At 40.0% G+C, this 24,481-nt stretch overlaps 2 protein-coding genes across 12 annotated transcripts in view; one reads left to right on the forward strand and one right to left on the reverse strand.

The window, feature by feature from the left end:
* Nucleotides 1-24,481, forward strand: part of LOC126236552 (uncharacterized) — a 325,419-nt gene that overhangs the window by 192,146 nt on the left and 108,792 nt on the right. The gene's annotated exons all lie outside the window — the stretch shown is intronic.
* The window catches only part of LOC126236544 (uncharacterized), a 190,406-nt gene that overhangs the window by 101,077 nt on the left and 64,848 nt on the right, over nucleotides 1-24,481 (reverse strand). The window contains exons 1-2 of one of the 7 annotated variants that reach the window (XM_049945935.1): nucleotides 12,234-12,289; nucleotides 6,931-7,158 (exon numbers count right to left, since the gene is read on the reverse strand). The exons of 1 other annotated variant lie outside the window; for it this stretch is intronic. In XM_049945935.1, coding sequence (XP_049801892.1) covers nucleotides 6,931-7,158; nucleotides 12,234-12,261 — 256 coding nt within the window. In that variant the 5' untranslated portion in view covers nucleotides 12,262-12,289. Of the gene's footprint in view, nucleotides 1-3,758; nucleotides 4,075-6,930; nucleotides 7,159-12,233; nucleotides 12,328-24,481 lie in introns of those variants that run through there. 5 more of the 7 variants (XM_049945934.1, XM_049945936.1, XM_049945932.1 and 2 more) reach the window with 5 other exon arrangements.

Raw genomic sequence — 24,481 nt, forward strand, 5'->3', positions numbered from 1 at the left:
AAGGGAAAACATCTTTCAGCCATTGTTGTTAACCTTAGCAGCCAGGGCATATTCATGAGTGTCCGCAGACTGCTCTTCACCCGGGAGGTCGCTAGTTGGCGCCTCCGACCCGCCACAGCCAATAGCAACCTGCAGTCCGCCAGACGATGTCACCCAGAGAGCGGAGGCTAGCGGCACTCTCGCTCCTCGCGCCGGTGCAGCTCCAGCCCGCCCCTCTGCAGCTATTGCGCTGCCGTGCAGCGGAGGTTGGTGGTAGTTTCAGCGGTTCGGTTTGCCGCCGAGATTCATCACCAGCATGTCGTCGAGGTTGGCGTGCAATTTAAACAATCGTTCTTCACTCGCCTCTGGGCTACACACCTGACGTATTTCCTCTGGAGGAGACAAGTGGAGTGCTCTTTAATAGTTACAGCGTCAGGTTCCCTCAGCCCTCTTCGGTCCCTACACACAGTTCATTAGGTGCGGTACTGCGTGCAATGTATCGGTTCTTCACAGCACGTCAGTTCCCTGTGCTGCCCTGATTTCATCACACTTGTATACAGTGCTCGCCGTGCCTTGCCTTCACTCCGATGTGAGGCAGCCATAGCTGCACGAAATTTAGAAGAATTCAGAAAAAAGCACCCCTGCACATGGCTTGTGTTCTTGGGGCAGCAACATAAATCTTCAGGCTAGAATCATGAATGAAGTGCTTTTGATCCCTTACCTATTAGTGGACAATTTGCATGTGCCCTTGCACCGTTCATTCCTTTGCAGTATATTCCTTGACGCGTTTGAAAAGTTTCTCTTGGTGTTCAGTTACACCTTAGGTTTCGTAACGCTAGTACACTGCCACACTTTGGAATAGAAGCATTTCCAGGGAAATGAATGGGGGTTGGGGTTGGGTTGTTTGGGGAAGGAGACCAGACAGCGAGGTCATCGGTCTCATTGGATTAGGCAAGGAAGGGGAAGGAAGTCGGCCGTGCCCTTTCAAAGGAACCATCCTGGCATTTGCCTGGAGTCATTTAGGGAAGTCACGGAAAACCTAAATCAGGATGGCCGGACGCGTGATTGAACCCGTCGTCCTCCCGAATGCGAGTCCAGTGTCTAACCACTGCACCACCTCGCTCGGTGGAAATGATGGGGTAATGGATTTTCGATGTTCTGGACTCCACAATCTCTGGACATCTGGACATTAATCCACTGGAGTCTACTTTGGTGTGTGAATGTGTAAGTGCAGGGAGGGAGGAAACATAACAAAAGTTGATGCAGACGTGTTGTGTAGGGTCCAGCAACGTACGACACAGCTAGTTGCGAAGTTTGCAAATGCAAGGTAGTTGAACGCCTTTCCTAAACTGAATTTTGTTCGTGTGTCTACGTACCAGCACTGTGAAGATGAGACTGGACGTTGGATGTCTAGAATGGAATTATAATGTGTAACGTAATGTGCAATTTAGTATCCCCTACGTACTGCGTCTTTTGTAACTCATTGGATACCGACGATGTTATTGTGTGCATTATTATTTTCAACTGTTTTTAATTATCTCATGGACAGAGCAAAGCAGACGTTTTATATGTAAGAAGTTCATGTTCTGTCTTAATTTTAAGTAAAGACAGAAAGAAAAATACAATATACCACAATTGGAGGTGTCAACTTGATAGTGTTTGATGCTTTATCTGAAAAAGAATGTTTGGAGCAAACTGAACTTGAACATCATTGAGTCCAAGTCTCCGATTCCCACGGCATTTTCTCGTCTCATTGAGCTAATGGGAGAGCTCCACCTCAGCCCAGAATTAATGGTACTTGTTCTTAGCCCCGCTGCATGCAGTAACAGCATTACCAGAGCCTTATTTTCTGAATCGCATTTCTGTTAACCAGTGAGTTGGACTAAGGTTAGGTTGATACACCTTTGTCTTGAACTGTGATGAGCAATGACATGCCGACCGTGACGTGTGACATTTTTTCTTTATCGTGTATAATGTGGGCTACTCCTATCAAGCAAATTATGTGTTTTGTGGCCATTTGGGATTTATATTTAATTTTAGTACTGAACATAATAAATTATGATTAATGTATGGTTTCAAAAAAGGTTCAAATGGCTCTAAGTGCTATGGGACTTAACTGCTAAGGTCATCACTCAACCAGAACTTAGTACTACTTACACCTAACTAAACTAAGGACACCACACCCATCCACGCCCGAGGCAGGATTGGAACCTGCGATCGTAGTGGTCGCGCGGTTCCAGAATGTAGCGTCTAGAACCGCATGGCCACCCCGGCCGGCTGTATGGTGTCCTCAATCTAACTCATAACGATTTTCTTACCTGTCTCGATTTTTGGTTCAAATGGCTCTGAGCACTATTTGACTTAACATCTTAGGTCATCAGTCCCCTAGAACTTAGAAATACTTTAACCTAACTAACCTATGGACATCACACACATCCATGCCCGAGGCAGGATTCGAACCTGCGACCGTAGCGATCGCGCGGTTACAGACTGAAGCGCCTAAAGCAGCACAGCCGCCGCTGCCGGCTCTCGATTTATCATTCTGTTTATTGATATAACACTATTTTGTAGCATTCGTTTTGCATCATGCTTTTTTTTCTTCGGTATCTGACGTTACCGAAGACAAAATGAAAGAAAGTATTGATAATACGGGATGTATGCCTCCTAGTATTTCATTGTGTTAACAATGCAGGTTACCCTATTACGCGACGTGGATAATACTCGATCGACTTTCACAATTCCATAACGCAATTGCAACCCTCTGCTGATCGAGGGCTACGTACTGAAGCGTATAACATGGCGGTGTGTGACGTGACTGTGACAGAGCTCGAGATACTGCTTGTTGTATTCCTTCAAGAAACTGAAAAGGCGAATAATCGAAGAGTTCTTGCAGAGATGGAGCTACATTTCCTTCATCATGACAACGACACAGAATGCACAAGCGCTGCGACATGTGTACAACCCTACACCTTGTACACGAGGCCACAGAGCATCTTCCATACACCCCGTCAAGGCCCCATCCTACTGTCATCTTTTTCCAAAAGTCTAAGAAAACTTTTAAACGATTTCGCTTTGATAGTGATGAAGCGGTGCAAGTAGGAGTAATGTTGTGGCTCCATCAACAAAGTAAAATATTCTACGGTGACGGTATCAAGAAACTTTTCTCACGTTTGGTTAAACATAGTGACACGAAGAAAAAGGGTGTAGAATGTTAATAAAGTTTATTTTATTTAAGAAGATTTATAAGTTTTGACATATAAAAATACGGAGACATTACTTTTCAGCAAGCACTTGTACTTACGCTTCAAGCGAGAATATCAAGTAATTGAGACGGTACACGGTCACTTTTACTACTTCGATAATGTGAACCCGCACCTTGGCGTGATATTTCAAAGTCTACTTTCCATAACTGCTTGCAATAAATCCATATAAAACCGTGAGATATGACACCATTTCCTCTGGATTACTAATTTTTTACTTATTTCCCAGGCCAGGTAAGGTCCAGCCGTGGCGTCAGTCGTGAGTCTTTGCTGTGGCCGCCGGTGTCCTCGTGGCAGTCAGTGTGTTACGGTTGAAACTGGATATTGGGAATATAGGAGGTCATCGTGGATAACGGATGAAATGCATTTGATGTTATTAATAACAAGCCGTAGTTTGTCAGTATTTTCGTGAACCTGTAGGTAGAGAAATATCTTCTACCGTTTAATACAACAGTTGACGTCATGAAACTATTGCGTCGGCATACAACTGTTATAGAAACAACAGAAACATAAAAAGAATACATATGCAATGATTTTAATACTAATCTTTACAGTAATGAAATTTACTGCGTGTCGTGAAGTAATCAGAAACTGACACAGAATAAGATGTGTAGATTCCACCGGTTATGTGTAAGTAAAAGAGTCAAGTTCTGACGCTCTTGAAGTTTCTTGGCTCCTCTGGAAACAGCAGATGTCTTCAGTTAGCAGGTCAGCGATTTAGTGTTCACTCCCTCGCAGACGATCCGAGCTGAGCCAACGGACTTGCAATACTCCTAGTTCCTGGGACAATCTGACAGGTAAGGTTTGCACTGGCTCTTTGGTTTCACCACGTAAACTGCAACGAAGAAAAATGTGCTTTTATAAAGATAGGAAATTCTAAAATAAGATAGCAGTTTAAATTTACTAGTGATGAGACAACTGAAACTCTTCGCCTTTTTACATAGCATGAATCTTACTCTCAGCAATGTGACAAGATTATGTCATGGTCGTGTATCAGCGATAATGTGGGGTCCCACCAGTGTGCTATGTTACAGGGTTCCTATCCTTACTGGTAATATAGCAGACAGTTGGAAGAGTGATTACGCGAGTAAACCTGACTTACGGCATATTTCGAAAGTTTAAGGATGCCACTACAACCAAGTTCCTCTAGGGGGGGGGGGGTAATGCTCCTGGAGCGCGAAGCATTCAATAAGCACGACATGTATCCTGAGACGTGCCAAATGACGATAACCTGAGGGACCTCGTTTTCGTTTGCTGGGAACTGATCTGGCCATCCCTGAGTTTGTGATTTGAGAATGGCCAGCACTTCTGGTCCCCACTAACCCTAAAACTTAGTCGAACGTGAACGATCTCAGTGGAAATTGGCGCCGCACGAGAACATCTTAACACAAGAACGATCCAACGTGACTGGATGAAGTGCGTGTACTCTGTCCTTCGTGTACATGTCAGCAACGGTATTCTGCCGTCCGAACGTTCCACCAACCAGTTGTAACAACCCGATTATAGAAGCCACAATGAACACCCTTTTGTTGCAAAAAGAAATAGAAAAGTAAGTCATATTGAGAGTGATGACAGTTACTGACCACAAAATTTACACTCTCTTCAGTTTTATTAAGAATGTCATGTAAATACTAACGCTTATCATAAAGAAAGGACTGAATGAAATAATTCCATATGATACGAAACAGAAACTTTAAGGAGAGAATTCAAGAAGTTATTATTTGCGAAGTTTAAAGCCCAGACCATAAATTGACCAAAGATAACATTTATCCTAGAAGAGAGTTGCAGCCGCATTGAGCTATAAGTTGGCTGTGACTGCAATGAAACTCGGCAATGGAGATGTTTGTGATGAGACTTTGCCTTCGTGATACTTAATAGTCACGAACATCAAAGGACACAGAAAGAGATTCATCGAAGACATAAACTCAGTTATTACACTTGAATAGGCAACAGATAAACGCAGTCACGAAGAACTTGCAATTTCGCCGTACTGTCAGAAGCTATCGTCAAAGTCAGAACAGCGGATGCTAAACGACGAAATCACCCTGTAGAAACACTGAATGAATCCGGTACCTTTCTCCAACACTCAGAATGCCAAGTTTGGAGAGCGCAAGATCACCAAAATGTTAATTGTTTTGAGAGAGACCAAACGTTTCTAGTGGTGAGACCTTCAGTTTTCCCCAACTCTAGAAGATTCACATTTTATTAGAGTTTGAAGAATTATTCTCTTTGAATTGCGCCCATGTTACTCTGCACGATCCCTGTGAAGTTACGGGCTTCAGCTTTGTGTGAGATGCGAGGCCACCTTCTGTTTATTAATCGTCCGCAGTATTATTGCATGTGGGACTGGGGCATTTCGGTCGGCTCAACATGAGTTTTAATCGTGATATTTTGCTAGGACACGATGGGCAATTTCACAGTATAGGCACAGCTGTTCTGAAAGCTTCGATAGATGGTGCGTTTTCCTTAACCACTGTTCTTGATGACTGCAATGTATCAGCCTGCTTACAGCAGTGGCCACGAAAAGCCAAACTAAATAATGTCGTGGTTGTATAGTAACAAACTTACTATACATGTAGATTTTGCCGCTTGTTTTCTAGACATTTTCAGCTAAATATTCATTATTTATCTTTCATGTACTCTTGTACTAACCAACACGCGTGCAGGCACAACTTCTAACGCAGTGGAAATCTTAACCAGTAATACGACAACCCCACATCTTCGCGATATTTTGGTCTGGCCTAAGTAACGTGATTTATCAGGTTCTTTTTTCAACCTTCACTGACTACTAATTTAAATGTGTGGCATGCTGCTATTTACCATATAAATGCCCGATATTTGGGAAATTTTATGCAATGGTTATACGGTTGATTGCTAGTACAGTGTGTCATCGCCTATAAGTAGCATATATTTCGGTCCGATATTACATAGTAGATCTCTCACTAAGACAATGAATGAGTCTGTGCCCTAATTTAATGCCAACCTGATGTTTCCGATAAGATGTAGTCCAGTACATTCACTTATCATTGCCCATTTCACCTAATTCTTCGTCTCTATGTCAACGCGTCGTTAAATTTTTAACTTCTTTAAACTTGCAAGACTATTTCTACTAGTTCCTAAGCGTATGACGGGTATTGTTTACACACACTAGTCCAGTTGTCGGCATTCTACAGGGTATGAAGAAAAGTGTACGTTGCCTATCGGTTTATAGTGTTAAGCTTAGTATAGGTGTGTGTACTTCACTGCCAACACATTCACTATGAAAATTAACCACACGCTACAGACCGCGGCACTTGTGGCAACTTCCGTCGCCTGTTAAAATATCTTTTCGTAAAATGTTGAAACTATGGCCCACTGCGTACTTCATGTCGCGTTACACGACATAATCCTCCTAAAAGAATTCAAGGGTGTGTAGTGAAAAACATGCAGCAGTTTTAAGGGGCAAGAAAATTACTATAAAAGGTGGAGTAAATATGCCCAGCAAATTGCTCTGAATGGTTTTGGTGGAGAATCATGAAGAGTTGCATTTTCGTAATTTCGGTGAGGCAAGGGTAGCAACTGTTCCTTGATGATTTTATTTCACTCATATTTTCACTTTCGCTGTGGGACCATTCGCGAATTTTTATGCTGAACAAACTGGTTTCATCTTGTCAATTTTGAACAGAAAACAATTCTGTTTGAAGTAACTTACCTTTCGGTAGTTGGTTGTAGCAAGAATACAGCTTCAACGAATTAGCATACAAGTAGAACTTGTTGTCTGCTGCGACACAAATGGTATCATCGTCATCTTCCGTGTAGGACGACCTCCCCAGAAATCTACTCTCAGCCGTGATATTGCCGGTGCTTAGAGTCTCATTCCCGATGTTGGCGGTGGTCGACTCTTCTGGTTGTCCGTGGACCTCCGCCACAGCTACCAGTGCTGTAAAAGTCAGTGAACGTAGTTACAGATGGCTATTTCGTCTAATGGATGTTAATGAAACTCTCCCACTTAGCACTGCAACACTACTGTATGCTATATATGTGTTACTTGAACTGTCCACTCGTCCCACAAAATAAAAAAGAACGAATCAACAGCGACATGCACGCTATGCTCATGTCGGACAAGTTCTCGTTATTAATATCGTGTTCCAATATACAATTACAGTGGTCTTTCAAGTTCTTGTTGGATTGTTATTATCTCATAATTAAATTGACAATATTAGTTCTTTCCTCACTTATATTTGGGAAGGTTTGCCTTTTTAGTAAGGCTCTGCCACACTGAAGGCTAGTCAGATATTTGGCTGATAAAGTTAGGTTCTTCATTGGTTTTGACATCAGACAGCCCGCTCTACCCTTAGTAGTAAAGAATGAAAAGGTATTGCAGAAGCTGGAAGCCTTCCTCGTTACGATCATGTAGCTGGGGTTTCACTGAAAAGCACACATATCTCCAAGTGGACGGCTCTGTAAAGTCTTTTGCTCCTCATCAAGATAATGAACGTAACCTATTAAAATATTGTCCCTGTTCCGTCCTCTGAAACTCACGTGATAGAGAAGATTAATAGGTGCCATTAGTTTTTGTTTGTTTTTCTGTTACATTCAAACTAAACTGAGAGGCAAAGAAGTGAAAGCCTTGCATGGAGCGACTCACATAACTTCTTGTGATGTTCCGAAAATTGTACGATGGGAGACATCAGAGTCATTTCACTATCTACGTTAAGTCCAAGATACTAGTACAGACACGGTTCCGTCACAGGAATGTGACCACCGCCTTTGTTCGACATCAACGCGAGATAACCACTCAATGACGGTAGGGCTCAGTATTAAGGCTGGAGGCTATGCAAAGATCATCAGGGTGCCGCGGGGGACAGTGCAATCGTTGTCATAATGCGGAAACGAAGCTATTTATCTGACGTCCGAAAGGGTATGATTATTGCCTTTCAGGCAAAGAGTGGATGCACGCCTCAGTTTGTAAACTGTTCAAGTGTCACCCTGCTTAAAGTGAAGTGTGCATGGTAAAACTGCACTATCGAAAACTGACAGCATGACCAATGGGGCAACATTGACCATAGATGACAGAAGTGAGAGACAGCTGCGGAGATGTGTACGGATGAACAAGCATGTTACAGTTGAGGGAAAGACGCCCCAGATGAACCACGGGGCTACCAGCAGTGTCTGCTCAACGATTATCGCGCGAAAGTCGTTGTTTCCCGCTGTCCACAGTAGGTTCCCGATTCGTACGCTCACGTCGACTGCTGATCACCGGCGACGAAGGCTTCAATTTTCACTCCAATACCTGAACCGGACCTGCTTTGAGCGGCCGTTTGAGGCGAAAGACGTTTTATGCTCGATCGGGTATAAGGCGGGTGGCGTGTAGGGCGTGAAACGTCTCAAGGCAAACAACCTGCAATGAGTGAGGGAGCGTTATGGTCTGAGGAATGTATTCGTGTCGATGATTCTTCATAATGGAAGCCATAATCTATCTAAACTACTATGCGTTTGTGCTTGAGGACCGTGTCCACCCCTCCATGCAGTTAAATGTTCTTCGGTACGATGGCATCTGCCAAGAACACAATACATCCTCTCACTGTTGGATCTGTAGTTTGCTCTTAATATGACTGGACATGTTTCCTTCTGTTCTTTGGAATGAGATCTCAATATGGTAACTTTAGGGCTCTTGTACTTCTCTTTATACTCTGTGATCAAGAAATGTGTTTCCAGTAATTGCAGTTTTATTTTATTATGCAACTGTTTTGTTGGATACTTGTTGTCAGTTTCACTACGTAGTTTTCTGTAAAGAATATAAGAGTTTTTTCACTGCACTCGCTTTCTTCAGTAGCGTCTATTATGTGCCCTGTATTTGGCCTTCTAATTCTTACTTGATTCTCCCCCTGTTTTTTTTTATTTCTTTATGCTACTTAGTGTTTAATATTGTTTTCCATGTGCCTGATCGTACTTATCTTTACCTTTCATTAATCCCTTTGTTAGTAGTTTGTTTAGTTAGTGACTTGTAGCGCAATTTTCGTTGCTGTTCATTATTGCAGTACATCTTACGTTTGTAAGTACCTCTTATAGTTTTTACATTTGAAATGTAACGCATGAGAAAATTTTTCAGCCAGCACACCGAAACATGTCATAGAGGCACGTGACATCTTACGTTACAGTTCAATGTGCACAAACCAACGTTGTGAATTGACTCAATCTCCGTATTTTGCAGGCGGTATGAAATGCGTAAGAAGATACTCCAAAAATATTATCCTTGAATAGCTAAAATTATATTCTATGATTTACATTTTCTGGTTTTTTAATTACAGTGAGGACGAAACAGACGACCGCATGGGAAAAATCGTTGAATTACACACACGCAGACAAATGATCGAAAACTTATGTTGCTTCCAACAACACTAAGGTGAAATAAAATTGCGAAAACTATTGTCAGCAAAACGTAACTGGTTCAGTAACATTTTTGTTGCATAACTAAAGCTGGCGTCCTCTTTTCACCATTCCTATAAGAGGTGTTGCGTGCGCATTCCAGTATGTATCACAGCTTAGCGTCATGGTTCTCTACTTCTCAAGTGTAAAAGGATTCCAAAACCAGTCACTAACTCTCAAAATACATATAGCTATTAAATAGTAGGTCGAAGTACTGATTTCGCTTTTCCGAATCTGATTCACCACAGAATTAGGTTTCGTTGAATTGTCTCAAAAGACCCAGCTAGTCGACATTGACGTAACTGATCGAACCAGTAGAAACTAATACCGCTCAGTAGTGGAAATGTATCTGGATCTAAGAAGATGTCTTTAAGGTCCTATACACAACTTTTTCCAGTTCCAGCAGAAGTTAACCGTAGGTCGAAAGAGCGACAAAGCATTCCGAGCGACTCGAAAAAAGCACACATGATTGGATGCCTAACTCGTTGTAGTTGCAGATTAGATGAACCCCTATTATACCCATGGTTGATGACCATTTTGGAGGACGGAAGTCTCCTCCATATAAAACCAAACTGATTCAGCAAACAGAAGTCTTGTGATATTCATCAACTAGGAATCACATTATGGGCAATGTCACCCACTTCGAAGCCTCGTTCCTTGAAATATTCCAAACAATTTTCGATACAGTTCCGAAATGTCATTTAGTGGACATTGTATGAGAATACCGGATATCGGACCTGATTTATGATTTTATTCGGTAACTCACTGCAGAAATAGTTCAACAAAACACTCTTAATGGAACAAAAGTGATAGTCGGAAAGATATTTTCAAAGGTACGACAGCGAGCTATGATATGGCTATAACTGTTCACACTATACACAGTATAAGAGAAGTATCCCATAGTTTGGGAGGTGGTAGTTTTGACAAAAACATAAGCAAAATGTCCCGAAGATATGAAGTCTAAGATACATACTTTCAGAGCACGTGTACTTGGTGATACTGTAAACCGTCTTCACAGTTCATTTCAAGTGCAGCATATACGTTAATTCTAACAAAACAGGTATGTATTTTGAACAGCTTATGAAAAACACTTGCGTTGTCGTTTTTTCTCTGAAACTGCCACAAAACTGATCACTGCTGTTTCACAAAGAAAATACCAAACTCCATTTTGAACACCTCCTTTACTGATGGCTCACAAGTGCAGGTCTTAAGTAATAGCTTGTAAAACTACGACACCGTGCAGCACGTATTTTCCAGCTACTTGGATTCGAACCTGCGACCGTAGCGGTCGTGCGGTTCAAGACTGAAGTGGCTAGAACCGCTCTACCAGCCCGTCCGGCAGCTTTCTTGGGACATTAGATTGGTCTAGTCAAACTACCAACGTAGTCCTGTCCTCTCATCATAACTTCAGTTAAATTGAGAACTAATTTTCAATCAAGTAGTCATTGTAATAGAAAGCTGTAGTAACTATGGTTCTTCATATGGTGCAGCACTGCTATGCTAACACAGACAATCAGTTGAACCGAAAAGTTATATAAGTGCAATACATGTTTGAGTGACAAAACTATACTGGCTATCTTGAAGCCAAGGTAATTTTATGATTTTATGTTTTGTTCTGTAAATAACATATCTCTACATAACATTAGTACCGGCAGTAGGTTGTTGCCTTGAAGGAAGGTTTCTACGGCACTATTCGAATAGTATCTGATAAGGAATTAATTACTTCCGGTCACGACTAAAGATATTTTCAAAGACACAGCTTTATCGTTATTTGCGTGACGCAATATAGTATCTACGAAGTGTTGCTAGTCGCAATTAAAATTTTTATTAGAATTATTTCATCACAGATTAACGTCTTTAGTGTTCATTTTACGCGTGTTTTTTACATCGAAGCTCGCGCAAGCGCATTTTGTTTATTTACCGCATTACCTTTGTTAAAGTATTTACTTGAATTCAGTGTAATTAGCTATTTACCAAAGGCAGCTTTTAATCGTTTTGGAGATGGAAAACATTTTATTCTGATTTCTAAGTTCATTCATACAACTTTGTGATACCTAATCACGGTTTCCTACAGTAAGACTGCCACTCGTAGCCTTCTTTTTTTTTACATTTATAAAGTTTTGTACACAGCAAATACTCGTGCAATAACGAATGTGTTGGAACTGTCTAAATAGTATCGGTAAGAATCGATCTCCATATTAGATGCTTTGTTTATATTTATTGTGCAACAGTTTTATGCACAGGAGAGTATATGTGAGTAACATGTTACGATACGAGAAGAATATAATGTGGTCCAAGTGGTTTAACAGTTGCTTACTGCACTCTGCTGATGATTCGATGTAACAAACAGCTTACAGTGGACGAGATAAGCTTCACAATAGCGAAGATTAACAAGTGCTCATTCGAAATAAGATATGCATTTTAAAGTCTTCTGGATTGTATTTCATTTTTTTTCGGCCAATCGACTCACTTTCTATACATGGAAATAGCTTTCCGCATGGATTAATACATGAGAAATTATGTAAATAGGGGTAAGAAAAAAATGTTTATCGTGAATGACAGATAATAAATTCTGCCAATACTTACCAGCAACAAGCAACAAAGAAGCCTTCATTGTACTCGACAAAAACTACTACTGCTCTCTGCGTTATATTTTCATTTATATACGTTTAAATACCCGATGGCATCATCGAATGTTATCGTTAAGTTTCCTCCTGATTTTCCGTTCCGTGAACTCTGGTTGCAGCAACTAGCAGCACATTGACTTCCTTGTGTTTGAAAAGATCTGTTATCGTTCGCTATGTCAAACGTATTATCAGCATTACAACTACATCATTCAATAAAACTGGTTACCATACTTTGAGCACAGGCTGGAAAGGAATATTTTTTTCTCTCAATAAAGCCCATCGTTTAATGTCGTATGGCTCGAATGCTGATGAAAGGAAGTGAACAGATGTCAGTGACGTTTATATCATTCACCGTCCGGTATAAAGAGCTTTCCATTTTGAAGAGGAAACTCTTGTGCATAGAGGAACTTTAGTACCTAGATACTACAGTCTAGTTACCAATCTTAGAATCATACGAGGGAGTGTTCTCTAGAGACTACGTAAGCAGTTTCCACCATGTTCTAAATTTTTTTATTATTCTTAGACGTAATGTTGTGTTTTTTGCAGCATTTGTAATTTTTTCTAGATCTACACCTCTACGTCCAGTATAATACATTAAATCTATTTGAAATATGTGGTTAATTCTTTAGCTACAGACTGTTATACATCTAACTTCCCGTGGATTAAATCTGGGAGCGCCATATCGTATGGTCACGTAAAATTCCCCTCCTTAAAAAATCTTTTTGCGTGTAAAGAGCAACAAACCGACGCCTTCTGTAGACACTAGCAGTCAACTGAAAGGCTAGACGAGCATTGTTTGTTAGGATTGAGTCTAGCAACACAATTCAAAACGGAAATACCGTATATCTGTTATAACTCCAGAGAAACGGCACTTAACGACTGTTAGGAAATACATCCTATATAAAGTACTGACGCTTTTGTGATACTGCGTTGGTCGTGCGCCATAGTAAGTAATAATTTAACACAAGACAAAGTTGTGACTTGGAAAATGGGAAAAAGCTTCAATTCAGCAGAGTAAACTTTGTAATGCAGAAAAAGACTGGAGCACATAAAAAGTGGATAAGAAATAAGGAAATATTTTAAAGATCAAATACCCATCTAGCTAAAAAGCGAAAAAGTGTAAATTGTTTCGAATTACAACCTTGTCCCCCACCCTTCTGTTAGAGGGAAGGTCACACAAGGATCGACTTAGAGAGAAAGAGTCGAAGCTTGACACATCACTAACAGCTCCACACACGGAACACATACGTACTTAACATGATAAGTGTTTAATTGTTTTAGGTTTTAGTGTAAATGGCATACCAGTTATGTATGTAGTACATTCTGCCACGTGGAAGTTAATTATGTCACATTCTCCTTAGAAAAATGAAGTGAAATATTTTTCCTTTTGATGCCTTTAACCTCGCATTTTGCAAAAACAGACAAAATGTATGGTGGGATACTGCAATCACTGGTTATACAATGTTACTTATAATCCGTCATGATTGCAAAAATGTTTATTTACGTAGCTGGTTTCTGCCCGTCTAGAACCATCTTCAGATATGCAAATTTCAGTTACAGGAGTAACCCGTCCTCACACAGCAACATTCACATGCTGCGTCCAGCTGAAAATTCCGGTATGATCGCGAGGGCCCTGGACAGTCTGTCGCACCACACTGGCTCTTCTCTTCTGGAACTGCCTCGTACTCTGTGACAAATGAGTGGACAGATGTGTCAACAAAGATGAATTCTCTGAAAACTTCTGTAGAAGTCTTATTATTTACTGTTGGTACTGAAAATGACAGACACTCCCTTTCCTACAGAGCACACGTACTTCTATTCCTGCAGCCCCTGCAGAACATGAACAGGAAGTCACGACTGTAGACTTCCTTTGATTACATCCCTATTAACAGTATATTATCAGTTATGTTCGTGATCTTTTAACTACTTCATCTTCGCCTTGTTGGCTAACAAAGTGACGGGCTACTTTTGTACTTTTTACAAACGAGGGACAGCTTTGACAACGAACTTTCGGAACCGCACGAAACCATGTATAAAGTAACATCCGATCATAGAAAAACCAGTGGTCTGTATAATTTTCATGCAAAACGTTGCATTCTACCATAAGCAGCATTTTAATAGAGAGAAATAAAGTAACAAGATGTAACTGAAAGGTAAATAGGTAACTTTAAGAATATTAACATGTAATTCAATGACGTCAGTGTAACATGCACTTTCAGTCAACAGTGCAAAAAAAAAAAACTCTGCCTAAAGTATTCAAATAGCTCAAAACACACATATCCTACACACCTGATAGTGCTTGTACGAATTCTCATTCTGCAGATGCGGAAGTGGTTAAAACAATCCAGACGAGAACAAAGTCAACACCTCATTAGATCCACGTTTCTATATCCGCAATCACTTACATATTTTATCAGTCCACCAAACAACGGGACATTAATTACATTTTTAAATGATATTGTGTGTATGTCAGTGTCATTACAGGCTTTCCACCAAGTATCGTGCAAAATATGCATATACTCAGTTGCCAAAACTTGATTGTACATCACAGAGTGAAGTGTATAATGACAAACTTATGTGAATCTTCCCTTGTGTTTTGGAACATTGTAGTCTTACATAATCAGCAATCCTTGTGATGTAGAGTTTATATGAGCGAAAGATGTAACCACCAAGAGATGGTAATGATTTGTGGCTTTTAGTGGAATATCTTCAGAAAATATCTTTGCTTGGAAAATTGGAACTTAGGTGAGTGCGATGCGTATAACGTCAACATCTACTACGCAGCAACACGTTCTTTTCACTTGCTGCGTGTTCGCCAAGGAATGAAGTAAGAAATCGTTTCATGTTGATCTTTCGTCATTGTTCTACTCTTGCTTGCCTCCGCATGAATCTTTCGTGGCAGGTTGTTTCAGGTTCCTTTGAAATATTTGTGGCAATAGTGTCTTTTGGCCCTTGAAAACAGATGTACTACTTCTTTGCTAATCAATCTGTCATTGATGAAGCGACATGAATTGTGTAGCTGTGGATAGAGGTATGTAGAGACTACAACAAATTAGCTGTAGTTTTCTCGCGTCTGTGGGACAGTGTTGATGATGAAGACATTTCGTACTGGGATGAGCTCTGGTCACTGTTCCAAACATTTTCACTCAACACACTCTGCTGTGTCATACACACGTTCACTTCTTCCACAAACTGTTGTGCCATCTTCCGTGTAATGTTATCGTCTTCTTTGTCTTTCTGTGTGACAAATGTAGTAAAACGCACGGATAAAATGCGATTCTCAACTTTAAGACTGTCGATAAACGAATTCGAAGCTTTGAAATTGTCCAAGTCAACCATTTTAGACGTTTCTAGTGCCCACATCTGCAGATTCTGACAGCGAACTGTAGAGCCACACGACCTCTCTATCAAATCGTGATACCACATACTCATTTAGAGCTTGTAATTGGGACCGTCTGTTTTCTTTCAAACGTTCTCCTGCTGCCTTTCACTAGACGCACAATTTACAATTAATCGGCAATTTGATTTACTTTTAATGTACTTATAGTGCCCCACTAGTCTGCTACAGGAATTGAAGCCACGACAGCCACAGCCATCATCAGTGTTTTCTAGTAGGCTGTCATCAATATCTTCTATTACACTGGATTTCGACGGTTTGCTTGTACATAGATCGTACTCACTTTGACTGGACTGTTGCTGTTGCTCTGGAGATGGACGTCGTGTACTGTTTGAGTAACCACCTTCACGTTCAGGTTCTTCCTGTACTTCAAAATCAGTATCCCTATCTTTATATTTTACTGTTTAACATCTTTAGCTCACATCCACTTGATTTATACAGGTGCGGAATCGTTAAATTACTTAGCTTTCCCAGAATGTTTTAAATTTAATGGTGATATTTAATGGTGTGTGGAATAAAATAACGGTCAAACTATGAAAATATATACTGTACTAATTCAAATGAAATTCATATCTCCACGACAGTAACAAGACGAAAGTTGATTTTAGTGAAACGTAAAGTATCTGTACAAACGACGTGGCTGCATTAGATTCAGTTACTAAAGTATTATTCATTCTGGTCACAGAAACAAGCTGTGTTTACTTGTTGTCCCATGCAACAATGAAGTGGTACTGTAATGTAGCATACCATAAATGAAATAATAAAATTTCCATATTGATTTTCGATTTGTCTTCTTTCAGCTGTGCCACAAATGGCTCTGAGCACTATGGGACTTAACACCTGAGGTCATCAGTCTGTAGAACTTGGAACAACTTAAACCTAACTAACCTAAGGACATCACACACATCCATGGCCGAGGCAGGATTCGAACCTACGACCGTAGCAGTCACGGGTTCCGGACTGTAGCGCCTCACCCGCCAGCAAGCACTTAACGCCGGACACGATGGAACCTGTCGACCGCGTGCCGGACAAAGGAAACGTTCCACCTCGATATCATTTTTTTTTTCTGTACAGGGTCCAGTCCGCAAATACCTACCTCACACAACCGCCCGAGATGTTTGGAAAGTTCTCTCACATGACACACTAGAAGCTATGTCGGTCCTAAATTTCACAAATTCCCAGCACCGACAGATAGGAACAAACACACTTGCTTTGTTCAAACCACCCTCACGCCACATGCCCGCGACTCCACGCCGCCACCAGCACATGGGATGACGGTGCACAAACTACACTCTAGCCCAATAAACTCTGCAATTCTCTCACCGATAGACAGGAACCGACACGCTCGAATTGGAATGTTCTGGAGGTGCTGCAGGAGCCCCTCGACCCAAATATGTCGAACGACAGGAAAAGGCACGAATAGAAGAAGCGTAAACCAATACAAGCTATCCCACGAGCATGCAAAAGATTTAGGAATGCATTCCAATGGCCAGAAATTTATGCTGGGAGAAGAAAAATGTACATCTGGATGTAGCATGCAAGGTTGCTCCAGTCATAAGTTCGTAACATACCATATCTGTGATGCGTTCCTTTATTTCACTTGAAAAAGGTACTGCTTAAAACATCTCCACACAATATGAGATAGCTTAGAGTTGGAAGTAATCGTCACATATATTATTACACAAGAATATGCAATGAACACTGTGTTGCAAAATTTAGTCTCCGAAATGACTCTTTTTCGACATTTTTACATAATGTGCAGGTCAGTTTCATTAAAATGCCTTGAAAGAACAAATAAGTGATGTATAGAAGCTCTGATTTCTGTTAACTGATTTTTCTAACCAAAAAGTGTTTAAATTTACAATAAACTTCAGTAAATAAGGAAGATTTGTATTTGAGTATTGTAGTATCATAGAGACCGGATTTCATACACGGGCTACAAGTAGCTAATTTTACTTGATAGAGACCTGCTGTAAAACACACAATACATGACGTGTAGGTCAGTAGGTCACGTATTTAATGAAACTTTTTTTTCAAATTATTGGCCATTAACGGTGCTTAAATGTGAAATATTACGGATTTTTCAGTTCTTTTATTTAAAAGTGTGGTTTCAGGTCTGATAAGGTTAACTGATTCTGGACAACAATGCAGGATATGTTTGGCAATCGTGTGACCAACGAGTTTCTTCCTGAATGGCACAGAATTGGCCTACAAATGTCACATGACATTTTTTTATGATTTGCATCAAATAAGAGGAGTGATTTTCCCGTAACGTGTGAAATAATTTTAGGAGTTTACGGTTTTCATTTTACTTGGAAACTGCGATTAATCTTGCCTTTTACGTTTCGAGACTATCCTTCATAGTCAGGGGTGGAGGAGTAAGGCAGAACACAATGCTGTAAAATTTTGCTATCCAGGAGTAACTTGGGCCAGAGAAGGGTGCCTACTTTGCTTTCTGATTCCAGTCTCGGTGGGGGATACGCTTTTATACGTTTTGTGGCACAGCTGAGGCCGGCCGTTGTGGCCGAGAGGTTCTAGGAGCTTCAGGTTCGAATACTGCCTCGGCCATGGATGTGTGTGATGTCCTTAGGTTAGTTAGGTTTAAGTTGTTCCAAGTTCTACAGACTGATGACCTCAGGTGTTAAGTCCCATAGTGCTCAGAGCCATTTGTGGCACAGCTGAAAGAAGACAAATCGAAAATCAATATGGAAATTTTATTATTTCATTTATGGTATGCTACATTACAGTACCACTTCATTGTGACATGGGACTGCAAGTAAACACAGCTTGTTTCTGTGACCAGAATGAATAATACATTAGTAACTGAATCTAATGCAGCCACGCCGTTTGTACAGATACTTTACGTTTCACTAAAATCAACTTTCGTCTTGTTACTGTCGTGGAGATATGAATTTCATTTGAATTAGTACAGTATATATTTTCATAGTTTGACCGTTATTTTATTCCACACACCATTAAATATCACCATTAAATTTAAAACATTCTGGGAAAGCTAAGTAATTTAACGATTCCGCACCTGTATAAATCAAGTGGATGTGAGCTAAAGATGTTAAACAGTAAAATATAATGATAGGGATACTGATTTTGAAGTACAGGAAGAACCTGAACGTGAAGGTGGTTACTCAAACAGTACACGACGTCCATCTCCAGAGCAACAGCAACAGTCCAGTCAAAGTGAGTACGATCTATGTACAAGCAAACCGTCGAAATCCAGTGTAATAGAAGATATTGATGACAGCCTACTAGAAAACACTGATGATGGCTGTGGCTGTCGTGGCTTCAATTCCTGTGGCAAACTAGTGGGGCACTATAAGTATATTAAAAGTAAATCAAATTGCCGATTAATTGTAAATTGTGCGTCTAGTGAAAGGCAGCAGGAGATAGTTTGAAAGAAAACAGACGGTCCCAATTACAAGCTCTAAATGAGCATGTGGTATCACGATTTGATAGAGAGAGGTCGTGTGGCTCTACAGTTCGCTGTCGGCATCTGCAGATGTGGGCACTAGAAACGTCTATAATGGTTGACTTGGACAATTTCAAAGCTTCGAATTCGTTTATCGACAGTCTTAAAGTTGAGAATCGCATTTTATCCGTGCGTTTTACTACATTTGTCACACAGAAAGACAAAGAAGACGATAACATTACACGGAAGATGGCACAACAGTTTGTGGAAGAAGTGAATGTGTGTATGACACAGCAGAGTGTGTTGAGTGAAAATGTTTGGAACAGTGACCAGAGCTTATTCCAGTACGAAATGTCTTCATCATCAACACTGTCCCACAGAGGCGAGAAAACTACAGCTAATGTGTTGTAGTCTCTACATACCTCTATCCACAGCTACACAATTCATGTCGCTTCATCAATGACAGATTGATTAGCAAAGAAGTAGTACATCTGTTTTCAAGGGCCAAAAGACACTGTTGCCACAAATATTTCAAAGGAACCTGAAACAACCTGCCACGAAAGATTCATGCGGAGGCAAGCAAGAGTAGAACAATGACGAAATATCAACATGAAACGATTTCTTACTTCATTCCTTGGCGAACACGCAGCAAATGAAAAGAACGTGTTGCTGCGTAGTAGATGGTGACGGTATACGCATCGTTCTCGTCCCTAAGTGCTAATTTTCCAAGCAAAGATATTAGCTGAAGATATTCCACTAAAAGCCACAAAACATTACCATCTCTTGGTGGTTACATCTTTCGCTCATATAAACTCTACATCACAAGGATTGCTGATTATGTAAGACTACAATGTTCCAAAACACAAGAGTAGATTCACATATGTTGGGCATAATACACTTCACTCTGTGATGTAAAATCAAGTTTTGGCAACTGAGTATATGCATATTTTGCACTATACTTGGTGGAAGGCCTGTAATGACACTGACATACTCACAATATCATTTAAAAATGTAATTAATGTCCCGTTGTTTGTTGGACTGATAAAATATGTAAGTGATTGCGGATATAGAAACGTGGATCTAATGAGGTGTTGACTTTGTTCTCGTCTGGATTGTTTTAACCACTTCCGCATCTGCAGAATGAGAATTCGTATAAGCACTACCAGGTGTGTAGGATATGTGTGTTTTGAGCCATTTGATTACTTTAGGCAGAGTTTTTTTTTGCACTGTTGACTGAAAGTGCATGTTACACTGATGTCATTGAATTACATGTTAATATTCTTAAAGTTCCCTATTTACCTTTCAGTTACATCTTGTTACTTTATTTCTCTCTATTAAAATGCTGCTTATGGTAGAATGCAACGTTTTGCATGAAAATTATACAGACCACTGGTTTTTCTATGATCGGATGTTACTTTATACATGGTTTCGTGCGGTTCCGAAAGTTCGTTGTCAAAGCTGTCCCTCGTTTGTAAAAAGTACAAAAGTAGCCCGTCACTTTGTTAGCCAACAAGGCGAAGATGAAGTAGTTAAAAGATCACGAACATAACTGATAATATACTGTTAATAGGGATGTAATCAAAGGAAGTCTACAGTCGTGACTTCCTGTTCATGTTCTGCAGGGGCTGCAGGAATAGAAGTACGTGTGCTCTGTAGGAAAGGGAGTGTCTGTCATTTTCAGTACCAACAGTAAATAATAAGACTTCTAAAGAAGTTTTCAGAGAATTCATCTTTGTTGACACATCTGTCCACTCATTTGTCACAGAGTACGAGGCAGTTCCAGAAGAGAAGAGCCAGTGTGGTGCGACAGACTGTCCAGAGCCCTCGAAATCATACCGGAATTTTCAGCTGGACGCAGCATGTGAATGTTGCTGTGTGAGGACGGGTTACTCCTGTAACTGAAATTTGCATATCTGAAGATGGTTCTGGACGGACAGAAACCAGATACGTGAATAAACGTTTTTGCAATCATGACGGATTATAAGTAACATTGTATAACCAGTGATTGCAGTATCCCACCAGACATTTTGTCTGTTTTTGCAAAATGCGAGGTTAAAGGCATCAAAAGGAAAAATATTTCACTTCATTTTTCTAAGGAGAATGTGACATAAGTAACTTCCACGTGGCAGAATGTACTACATACATAACTGGTATGCCATTTACACTAAAACCTAAAACAATTAAACACTTATCATGTTAAGTACGTATGTGTTCTTTGTGTGGAGCTGCTAGTGACGTGTCAAGCTTCGACTCTTTGTCTCTAAGTCGCTCCTTGCGCGACTTTCCCTCTAACAGAAGGGTAGGGGACAAGGTTGTAATTCGAAACAATTTACACGTTTTCGCTTTTTAGCCAGATGGGTATTTGATCTTTAAAATATTTCCTTATTTCTTATCCACATTTTATGTGCTCCAGTCTTTTTCTGCATTACAAAGTTTACTCTGCTGAATTGAAGCTTTTTCCCATTTTCCAAGTCTCAACATTGTCTTGTGTTAAATTATTACTTACTATGGCGCACGACCAATGCAGTATCACAAAAGCGTCAGTACTTTATATAGGGTGTATTTCCTAAGAGTCGTTAAGTGTCGTTTCTCTGGAGTTATAACAGATATACGGTATTTCCGTTTTGAATTGTGTTGCTAGACTCAATCCTAACAAACAATGCTCGTCTAGCCTTTCATTTGACTGCTAGTGTCTACAGAAGGCGTCGGTTTGTTGCTCTTTACACGCAAAAAGATTTTTTAAGGAGGGGAATTTTACGTGCCCATACGATATGGCGCTCCCAGATTTAATCCACGGGAAGTTAGATGTATAACAGTCTGTAGCTAAAGAATTAACCACATATTTCAAATAGATTTAATGTATTATACTGGACGTACAGGTGTAGATCTAGAAAAAATTACAAATGCTGCAAAAAACACAACATTACGTCTAAGAATAATAAAACAATTTAGAAGATGGTGGAAACTGCTTACGTAGTCCCTAGAGAACACTCCCTCGTATGATTCTAAGATTGGTAACTAGACTGTAGTATCTAGGAACTGAAGTTCCTCTATGCACAAGAGTTTCCTCTTCAAAATGGAAAGCTCTTTATACCGGACGGTGAATGGTATAAATATCACTGACATCTGTTCACCTCCTTTCATCAGCATTCGAGCCGTACGACATTAAAAGATGGCTTCATTGAGAGACAAAAAATTTTCCTTTCCAGCCTGTGCCTAAAGTATGGTAACCAGTTTCATTGAATGCTGTAGTTGTAATGCTGATAATACGTTTGACATAGCGAACGATAACAGATCTTTTCAAACACAAGGAAAGTCAATCTGCTGCTAGTTGCTGCAACCAGAGTTCACGGAACGGAAAATCAGGAGGAAACTTAACGATAACATTCGATGATGCCATCGGGTATTTAAACGTATATAAATGAAAATATAACGCAGAGAGCAGTAGTAGTTTTTGTCGAGTACAATGAAGGCTGCTTTGTTGCTTGTTGCTGGTAAGTATTGGCAGAATTTATTATCTGTCATTCACGATAAACATTTTTTTCTTACCCCTATTTTCATAATTTCTCATGTATTAATCAATGCGAAAAGCTATTTCCATGTATAGAAAGTTAGTCGATTGGCCGAAAAAAAAATGAAATACAATCCAGAAGACTTTAAAATGCATATCTTATTTCGAATGAGCACTTGTTAATCTTCGCTATTGTGAAGCTTATCTCGTCCACTGTAAGCTGTTTGTTATATCGAATCATCAGCAGAGTGCAGTAAGCAACTGTTAAACCACTTGGACCACATTATATTCTTGTCATATCGTAACATGTTACTCACATATACTCTCCTGTGCATAAAACTGTTGCACAATAAATATAAACAAAGCATCTAATATGGAGATCGATTCTTACCGATACTATTTAGACAGTTCCAACACATTCGTTATTGCACGAGTATTTGCTGTGTACAAAACTTTATAAATGTAAAAAAAAAAGAAGGCTACGAGTGGCAGTCTTACTGTAGGAAACCGTGATTAGGTATCACAAAGTTGTATGAATGAACTTAGAAATCAGAATAAAATGTTTTCCATCTCCAAAACGATTGAAAGCTGCCTTTGGTAAATAGCTAATTACAATGAATTCACGCAAATACTTTAACAAAGGTAATGCGGTAAATAAACAAATGCGCTTGCGCGAGCTTCGATGTAAAAAACACGCGTAAAATGAACACTAAAGACGTTAATCTGTGATGAAATAATTCTAATAAAAATTTTAATTGCGACTAGCAACCTTCGTAAATACTATATTGCGTCACGCAAATAATGATAAAGCTGCGTCTTTGAAAATATCTTTAGTCGTGACCGGAAGTAATTAATTCCTTATCAGATACTATTCGAATAGTGCCGTAGAAACCTTCCTTCAAGGCAACAACCTACTGCCTGTACTAATGTTATGTAGAGATATGTTATTTACAGAACAAAACATAAAATCATAAAATTATCTTGGCTTCAAGATAGCCAGTATAGTTTTGTCACTCAAACATGTATTGTACTTATATCACTTTTCGTTTTAACTGATTGTCTGTGTTAGCATAGCAGTGCTGCACCATATGAAGAACCATAGTTACTACAGCTTTCTATTACAATGACTACTTGACTGAAAATTAGTTCTCAATTTAACGGAAGTTATGATGAGAGGACAGGACTACGTTGGTGGTTTGACTAGACCAATCTAATGTCCCAAGAAAGCTGCCGGACGGCTGGTCGAGCGGTTCTAGTCACTTCAGTTTGGAACCGCGCGACCGCTACGGTCGCAGGTTCGAATCCTGCCTCGGGCATGAATGTGTGTGATGACCTTAGGTTGGTTAGGATTAAGTAGTTTTAAGTTCTAGGGGACTGATGACCTCAGATGTTGAGTCCCATAGTGCTCAGAGCTATTTTGTGAACCAAGAAAGCTACTATTATACTGGCTTGCGTATAACACAACTATAAAACTACTGGATGTATCTTACTTTGCGATGAGTTGCTTGCAGTACGATGTAATACTGTTTATGAAATTCAGTATAGACGGTAGGCTCTTTTGATTAGCGATGAACTTGAATAAACTTGGGCCACACTGCTTTTTTCATTAACTCTAAAAACCTTCTTGCGGTCATGTACTACGCCCATACACGTGCTCCCTCACTTATATCTTAGCTTCCCCCTTATTAGAACAATTCCGGCACAATTTGTCATTTCTGCCCCAAGAAACATGTCTGTACCAAAACACAGATTGGTCGCAACTCATCATCCGTGCGTTCTTACGCCAACGACATTATTGTTACATGAAATGTATGACCCGTGTCATACAAATATAACATCCCTGTCATTTCCAGACTATTTACTACAACGACTTGA

Source organism: Schistocerca nitens, chromosome 2, assembly GCF_023898315.1.
Source record: "Schistocerca nitens isolate TAMUIC-IGC-003100 chromosome 2, iqSchNite1.1, whole genome shotgun sequence".
Lineage (NCBI taxonomy): Eukaryota > Metazoa > Arthropoda > Insecta > Orthoptera > Acrididae > Schistocerca > Schistocerca nitens.